We start from the raw sequence: 9288 nt of genomic DNA, 5'->3' as shown, positions 1-9288 counted from the left end.
CTTGCCAAGCCACGTAAATATTTGTGTTTCTCTTCTTTTGTTTTTCCGCACTACTTTTCTTCCTTTATTTTTATCAAACCTTAGTTTTTAGCATCTACCGGGCTAATACTGTAGTGTTAGCTAGTGGGCTAACTTCAGCTTTTTCCCATATATATAAGCTCATTGAATTCTGATTCCCTTCTAAATCCCTGCCTCATAGGCTCTTTTTTTGTTTTTGTTTTTTTTTTTCAATTAACATAGAAAACCTCATAGACTCTTATTTGAATTTTTATTTTATGTTAATATTTTTCTAGATCTTTGATTCAAAATGATCGAGACTCGATTTGAATCGTTGATCCAACAATCCAATACGGATCTACAAGTGTACGATCCACTCTACCACCATAAAATATAAAACATAATTGAGGATGCAAACAAATTGTAGTATTGAAATCGTGTGGTGGCATCTAGCTCCGCGAATGGGACCACCTTTGCCTAGAGCCATTTTTTTAAAAGAAAAGAAAATGGATGTAATATTTTCTAAAGGAAAAAGACTAGTCCCACGTCATCAGTCTATGAGTTACCTTTCTGAAAGAGAGATTTTAGTCTACCTGTTTCATTAACATCTACGCAGCAAACATCTCGGCTTACGATCTGAATCCCATTAAAATATGAGCATGTTTGGTTCACCAATGGACAAAATTCGAAGTTGGAAGATAGACGCTGGAAACTTTGCCTCAATCAGGGTGCCAACCTACTAAACCAATGGGCGTGGGAGACCCAACAACCGTGGTTGTTTACTTACAAAACGCACAAATGATTTGATATTTTGTTTCTTTTACATAGTTGGCAAGTGTCTGTCTAAAATATCATTTTTTCAAAAAATCTTCCAATTTTTTAAATCGTCAAGAATTCTGAGTTTTTTAAAAAAATTTCAAAAAATCATCATTTTTAAATGGAACCGACACAAATCGGTAATCTTTTTTTTTTGTAAAAACTTTTCAAACAAACTTTTTCCCTATAATTTTACTTCTTAATTAACTTAATGTTATTGAATTTTAGTTTAAAGATAAGCACATTAATAATAAAATTAAATTAAAAATATTTATTTACCAAATATTCCATATAAAATTTCACTAATGACTTTCTTTAAAAAAAGTATATGAAAAAATACAAGCAATATATTCCCAAAAAAAAGAGTGATCAAAACAATCGTATTATCTCAAAATAATAGGTAGAGTTAGAAGAAGAGTAACCCAATGAAAAATCTTTGTTCTTCTTCTTTAAACTCATTGCACCTTTATAAAAAGCAAGAAAGAGATTCAATGATATTAAAGATTTAGTAGCTAGGAATTTAGTGCGTGATTTGAATTTGCTTAGGCATTTTGTTTCTGATTAATTCCACATTTTATTTTTTTTATTTTTTATTTCACTGGGTATACAGCATAGCATTTTGGATAGACCATTATTTTAATATTTGGGTCTTTATATTTTCTTTTAATTAACTGCAGTACTATATTGAAGGCGTTTTATTTTTTTTCTTAGAAAAATAATTCTATACCTTGGTTCACAGTTTTTGTTATTTGCTAATTAGTTCTTGTGTTTAGTATTGTTGTTGTTCTTATTTCACTTTATGTTCTCAATAGATCTACAATATGTTTTGTGTTGTGATAATATAATACTCATTGTTCCTGGATTTATTGAAAGTTTTAACAATAAATTATCAAGTATTACTCTAATGACACTAGTAAAGCTATATAATTATTGTTTAATGACTTTAATATACCTATGCAATACCTGCAAATCATAATCTTATATTTTGTCATATTTATATATCCAATTTTTTTATTACGTTTTTTGAACCAAATCTGAAATATTGATGAACTAACCAATTTATTAACGATATTTTGGTCTGTCGATTTACTCCTTGACTTGCTAACTAGGTTCTTTCATGCAAAGCCTCTAATCATGGAAGAGAATAAGTGGTCGCGACTCAAAATTATATATAGTAAAAATAATAAAAATCTGAAAATTAAAAATGTTAAAAATCATATTGGAATTGTCGGTCCAATTCTGGTCTTGATCTTCCCATTCTCTAGGGAAATATATATATATATATATATATATATATATATATGAACATTAAAAATGTTAAAAATCAGATGGGAATTGTTTGTCCAATTCTGATCTCGATCTTCCGATAAGGTAAAAACTACAAAAAATATAAAAATTACGAATGTTAAAAATAAGAGAGGAATTGTCAAGTTCTTTAATCAGGATCGCTAATTCTACTTATAGATTGCCCCGGCCTCATAAATTAGAAGTGAAAAATACAAAACAATTAAATTAAATTAAATGAAAATCACCTCCTCTAACCTGGATCATTAGGGAGCTAATCTTCTTGATATAAAGCAAATTGTTAGAGGCATCATCAACAAACACGTTACTCTTCTTGATAATAGCGCACATTGTGACACATAGTAGCTCTTAGTAACTTGGAATAGATTGGGTTCCCACTTGTTGGGCTCACAAATTAGAGCACTATCGTTATATGCGGTGGAACTAAGATATATGGCACACAAGAGATATGTTCAAGTCGATGTGTGTAAGAGTAGGAAAATATACAATAAAAAAAATACATACATAAATTTTATTGGCATCGGATTTATATGATTCACTTTTTCAAGATACATCCACGAGAGAAAAAGATGAATTCACTATTACTTCAACAGTTACAATAGTCTTTTAAGAAACAAACTTTAATATGATCACAATTTCATTTAGAGACTTGTCTATTTAGAATTTCCCTTTCTGATATTCTTTTCTATCTTAGAAATTTTTTTTTTTCAGAAGCTTTCTCTCTAAAAGAAAAAGTTCCTTTTTTTTCTATTTTGCTTTCCTTCTCTTTCTTTTCTCTCTCTAGAAATTGTGAGCATATTGTATCAAATGTAAAATGGTCTCATTGTATACAATCCCTACAAAATATTAAGCCTCAAAAGCATAAGGATGACACCTTATACAAATCTCACTCTCATTTTTATATTATTTTGTCAAAAGATTGTCAATGCTAATTATTGTAGGTCAACTAGCAACTTCATAAATTCCGCGTACCACTAGATTTTTCATACCACTATAAGGATTTCTAGTGGTGCCGAGATATACATGCAAATCTCAACATTATTTCAATATTATGAGGTTAACACCTCGTACAAATCTCACTCTTGTCGTACAACAACTTTCAACAAAGTTAAAAAAAAATAAAAAAGATTGACCATAAAAAAAGGGTGTGGTTTCGATAAGATTGCAATTTAAACAATCCAATTGCAGCACACCTTCAAATTTTATCATGACATAATTTTGATGTAAAATATTTGTAGGATTATCTCAAAATCTATTTTTATATCTAATTATAAAATTTTAAATTTTAAAAATGGCTAAAATCAAGTAGATATATAAATATATGAAAATTTTGAAAATAGACGGTCTAGATAATATGTTATAAGATGTACTATTTTTTAGTCACAAAATCTTTTTATTTTCATATTCATACATCTCGATGTTGAGATGATCAATCAAAAGGATTTTCAAGATTGAAACAACTTTTTCTATATATTTTTGAGGTGAATATGTAGTTATACATTTTAAAGTTACAACCTTATATAAACTTTTACAAAAAATAAAAGAGTTCATAAAAATTGACAAAAAAAAAAAAAAAGGACATTTTCGATTTCAATAGGAAACCAGAGCCGATTCTCAAGTCCATGTCAGATCGATTCTCATTTCCTCTTTAAGTATCTACCCAGTTGCAGAACGTGGTCCTCTCAATCTTCCAAGTCGATGGAAGGCGTCGCGTGTCCAATTCCCCATTTGTGCGTTTTCTTTCCAAATCCATGTTTTTTTTTACTGTTAAACGCTCGAAGTTTAAAGTATTTTAACAAAGGCCCACTGCCCGACAGAAAGCACGTGAAAACTTGAAGGCAGCGAGGTTTTAATTATACAAAAACAATGAAACTGGGCGTCTCCTGCGTCACTCAAGGGCCACCGATCGTGAGAAGAGAGAGAGAGAGCGGTTCTTCAAAGTATGGAAGAACAAACCTCTGCCTTCTGCCTCACCCAAGGGCCACCCCCGCCCGCCCTTCCTCTCTCCACAGGTCAAACACTCAGCATACAAATCCCACCACACTACATGCATATATCACCACGTCCAATTTCCCACCTGCTATCAGGGGAGGAAGAGAGAGAGACCAATTTGAGGCGTTGCCCCCTTGCAGAGAACCAAGGAATAAGAGAGAGAAGTAAAAGGAGACGAGTAGAGAGAGAACCATGTATCACTCTCTACAATTCCTCTGCCAAGCTAAGCCCCCAATCAAATCCGAATGGAAGGTGCAGGCCTCGACGGCACCTGTGAGGGTCCCTGCTTCTGCATCAGAGGTTGAGTTGGAAAGGTTGGAGCCGAGGGTGGAGAAGAGGGACGGATATTGGGTCCTCAAGGAAAAATTTAGGCAGGGCCTCAACCCCGCAGAGAAGGTAAAAAATTTGGATAAGTTCTTATCAAATTCAAGCCACCCCTACGTTAGATTACTTAATGTTAATTGTCTTGGATTTGGATAAGTTCTTATCAAATTCAAACCACCCCTACTTTAGACTACCTAATGTTAAGTGTGTGTTTGCAGGTGAAGTTGGACAAGGAACCAATGAAGCTGTTCATGGAGAATGGGATCGATGAGCTTTCGAAGATGTCGATGGAGGAGATTGACGCCTCCAAGTTACACAAGGACGATATCGATGTCAGGCTCAAATGGCTCGGTCTCTTCCACCGCAGGAAGCATCAGTGTGCGAATTCTTCTCTCTTCCATTTTCTGACATCAAATTTAGATTAGTTTTACAAAAAAGGAGGGAATTCTTTCTTTGGAGGTCTACTCCTTCTGAGTTTAATCCAGTATTTGCTTAATTTGGTTCATCAAATTGTCAGGATTTATTGATTGAGAAAATACATTTGATTTAAGATTGTTTGATATAGGAAAGTGGTGCTCCATTGTCAAATTAGCCCAGAATGAAACACCCCCTTGAGAAGTCACATTGCATTGAATACAATTGTTTTTCAATGCTTACAGATGGCCGGTTCATGATGAGGCTGAAGCTTCCGAATGGGGTGACCACAAGTGAGCAGACACGATACCTGGCGGAGGTGGTGGGCAAGTATGGGAAAGAGGGTTGCGCAGATGTAACCACCAGGCAGAACTGGCAGATACGAGGGGTGGTGCTGGAGGACGTTCCTGACGTACTTGAGGGGTTGCGAGGCGTTGGATTGTCGAGCCTGCAGAGCGGAATGGACAATGTGCGAAACCCAGTCGGGAATCCACTGGCAGGTTTTGATCCTCATGAGATTGTTGACACCCGCCCTTACACCAAGCTCCTCACTGACTTCATAATTGCCAATGACCAAGGCAACCCTGCTATTACCAACCTGTGAGTGTTCACTTTTTCTCTCTTTAACCTCTTCAATTATGAGAAAATTTTCTCTGTAATCTGTAAATGGATGGTAATGCACATAGAGTGGAGCTACTGCTTGGGTGATGGTCATGTTTTAGTGGATCTTAATTTCTTTCCATTGTTTGTCCTCCATTGAATTGAATTATGGTGATGACAATTACCAATTTTAGGTAGTCATGAATCATGACTCATACGGTTCATCATAATGCTTCCCACTTTTCCAGTGTAGGCCGAGTTATTTGGCCTCACCCTATGGGCTGAGTTACTCGGCCCTGTGCTGGACTCAGCCGAGTAACTCGTCTTGGCTAGGCGGCGAGTTCCCTGGCTGAGGCGAGTTTCTGTGCACTGACACTTTCCCTTCTAGTTATTACTAATACTTCCCTTCTAGTTATTGCTTTTGTGCCATTAAATTGGACGTTCGTTTTTGAAAGAAGGGGCATTTTAGTTGAAGGGTAGGGTCATCAATACATTAGGAAATTTGCCAAACTAAAAAGAACAAGAGCAAAGGCAGCACTTATTAACTCTTATCAGATTGTAGTCTCCAAAGTGGCCATGCATCTTTAGTATTCCTTATTTTAGCCCTAAATTTGTTGAGAGTGTCTACCGCATTTATTTACCCAATGACTATTGCCCCCCTCCTTCAAAAGATTACATGAAGTGTATTGTTGTTTATTATTATTGTTGCTATTATTAGATTTCTATGGGAAAGCTGGGGCTAGACCATTGCTCTACATGTTAGGAACCAACTTATTTGGTGATCCCAAATGTATCGTTACTTTTAGGAGAAGATTTTATATTTTTCTTTAGGGAAATTCAACAAATGACCTATAAAAGATAGAGTATTTAATATTTTATCAATTGTTCCCAATTGAAACTATCCCAGCTCATGATCATGTGCCTTCCAATGGGTGTTTTGCCATTAAATAGATATGGGTACAATGATAATAGTTCATCTCTCATAAGTATTTGGATAAATTTCCGTATTTTTATTTTTTCTGAGACACTGAATCATTTGTTTTCATATTTCTTAGGGCAGGAAAGGCTTTGCCATCATCATCCTCTCTCTCTTTTCTTTTTTTTCTTCAGACAAAGTTTACTTGAAATCCTCTGTGTGTGTGTGTGTTCATGTGACTGTGAAACCACCCTCACCATGAGATCTCTGTCTCTCTCTCTGTGTTCATGTGCTGTGGAGCCATCTCACCATGAGAAAGTAGCAGGTAGATGAATTGATGTCCCAGAGAACTTTGAAATCTTTGTAGTTGGGTAAGTAGTTTGGAAAATGTGTTTCAACATTCATGGTCAGTAGTTTGAGGAATTTTCGCCTTTTCCTAGCTAGCAGCATATTGGTATCATTTATTGATAACCGTTTGCATTTTTGAACTGTATAATATCCCTTTTATGTCTTGTAGTAAATGGTATGATAGCCTTTGCATGCAATAAATCTCATGACTAATTAAGATGAGCAAAGTTATGTCAATTTGATCTCATATTCATAACTTTTTGAATTATAAATTGGTGTTATTTGTTGGTTTAAGTGTATACAATGATAAGATGAGGCAGTACTCAATTTTCTCTAGTGGAAAGTTGTGGTAGTATCCAATTATCTTCATAATTGAAGAATAAATGAAACTGATTTAGATAACACAGGCCACGGAAATGGAATGTTTGTGTGGTTGGTTCACATGATCTGTTTGAGCACCCCCACATCAATGATCTTGCATACATACCAGCAACAAAGAATGGACGGTTTGGATTCAATCTACTGGTGGGAGGCTTCTTTAGCCCAAAACGATGTGCCGAGGCAGTGCCCCTTGATGCGTGGGTCCCAGAAGAGGATGTCGTGCCTTTGTGCAGAGCCATGTTGGAGGCATATCGTGATCTTGGCACCAGAGGGAATCGGCAAAAGACAAGAATGATGTGGCTCATTGATGAACTTGTAAGGAAACTTACGAATAACCCAATTTGGAAATTATTTCAAAGGGAATGAGATGCCTACACATGAAGTCTACTCTTACAATACACAAATGGACGGTTGGTGGATCCTCTACTGTGTATTTGTATAGTAATTGAACATCATGTGTATGCTGATTCCTTTTCGACTTCAATTTCAAAATTATTGAAAGGACACTGAGAATGTGTTTCTTGTGCTATAGATTTAGTTTGATGTGTGAGCTTGGGTTTCCAGCCTCAAGGCTGCAGCTACAAGCACCTCCCAGTTCAGCTAGGGGCTTGAACTCTATGTTAGACAACTGTCATCTTCAATTATCTGCTAATTCATTATAAAAAATGCAGGGGATTGAGGCATTCAGGGCAGAGGTAGCCGAGAGGATGCCGAGAGGAGAGAGTGCACTCGAGAGAGCAGCTGAGAAGGACCTAGTGGAGCCCACCTGGTCCCGAAGAGACTACTTTGGTCCCCATCCCCAAAAACAAAGCGGTCTCAACTATGTGGGTCTATATGTGCCAGTTGGCCGACTCCAAGCCCCAGACATGCTCGAGCTGGCGCGCATCGCTGAAACTTATGGCTCTGGAGAATTACGTCTCACTGTTGAGCAAAATATCATCATCCCCAACGTCCCCGACTCAAAGTTAGATGCCCTCCTAAATGAACTGCTAGTGCAAACCAAGCTTAGTCCAAGTCCAGGTCGCCTAACTGCTGGGCTAGTGGCCTGTACAGGAAGCCAATTTTGCGGTCAAGCAATAATAGAGACGAAAGCTCGGGCTCTGCAAATCACAAAAGAGTTAGAGCGTCATGTGGAGGTGGATCAGCCTATCCGGATGCATTGGACGGGGTGCCCAAATAGTTGTGGACAGGTTCAGGTGGCTGATATTGGGTTCATGGGGTGCATGACAAGGGATGAGAACAAGAAGATGGTGGAGGGGGTGGACATCTATCTGGGTGGGAGGGTGGGGGCCGATTCCCACCTTGGGGATTTGATTAGGAAAGGGGTGCCTTGCAAGGATTTGGTTCCCATTGTGGAGGAGATATTGATCCAACATTTTGGTGCTAAGAAGAGAGAAGCCAATTGATTCACATTAGGCACCCCCCCTCTCTCTCTCTATGCCAATTGATGTACGCTAGGGACTCTCTTTTTCTAACTTTTGGTCCTCAAGAAGCTAAGTAGTGGGGTGTGTTACTCTCTCCACTGTCAATTCCCCAGTCTCAACAGTGAATGGTATGAAATTGGGGAAGAGGCCTGAAAATTTTGAATGTGGGGAAGAAGCAGATGAGACCCTTTCCTTCAATGAACCTTGAGTTTTAGTATTGCGCGGCATCAGGTATTTTTAAGCGCCGGCGTCTTTGTTTGGCTTACGATCGTATTCAAGTTTTTATTTAGTGGCAACTTGCTGATTCCGCTTGTAATTATGAAACAAATAACTCGAAATAAAATCTTACGTTACTTTTTAAAATTCGGCTGGCACCTTTCTTTATTTTGTTGAGTACGCTAGGAATAGAAAGGTTCCACCAATGTGCTTGTGCAAGTAGAAGACGGCTGCTTTGAAAGGGCTTAGAAAGGTTTGGTAGTCCCAAGGGAAAAGCCCCCGTTGAAAGGTGGACTAGGTGAACTAACACAATATATACAATCTTAACATTTTTTTTTTCTCTACCGGCTAGAATACTTACGAATGTTCAAATATTACAAAATATGCTCAAAGTAAACATAAATGAATCACAAAATGGATTCACTTGTTATTACTATATAAATATGTTTTGTTTCAATAACCAAATATTACATAAGATTCTTTTGGGAACAAGAAACAAACTACATAAACCAAAAATAAAGTGGCAAAAGATATCTCAATTGGATTTGATACAAC

The 9288-nt window shown here is 36.8% G+C and overlaps 1 protein-coding gene across 1 annotated transcript; it reads left to right on the top strand.

Annotated features, from left to right (window-relative positions):
* The first annotated feature begins 4107 nt into the window (after positions 1-4107).
* Positions 4108-8880, top strand: NIR1 (nitrite reductase 1). Its single transcript, XM_006826170.4, has 5 exons — positions 4108-4506; positions 4653-4812; positions 5094-5448; positions 7120-7408; positions 7765-8880. The coding sequence occupies exons 1-5, from the start codon at positions 4303-4305 to the stop codon at positions 8497-8499; spliced, it is 1743 nt and encodes a 580-aa protein (XP_006826233.1). The 5' UTR covers positions 4108-4302; the 3' UTR covers positions 8500-8880.
* The last annotated feature ends 408 nt before the right edge of the window (positions 8881-9288 follow it).

Source organism: Amborella trichopoda, chromosome 4, assembly GCF_054954075.1.
Source record: "Amborella trichopoda isolate Santa Cruz 75 chromosome 4, AtrichopodaSantaCruz75HAP2 v2.0, whole genome shotgun sequence".
Classification (NCBI taxonomy): domain Eukaryota; kingdom Viridiplantae; phylum Streptophyta; class Magnoliopsida; order Amborellales; family Amborellaceae; genus Amborella; species Amborella trichopoda.
The sequence above is the reverse complement of the archived record's forward strand: the minus strand, read 5'-3'. Positions and strand labels throughout refer to the sequence as shown.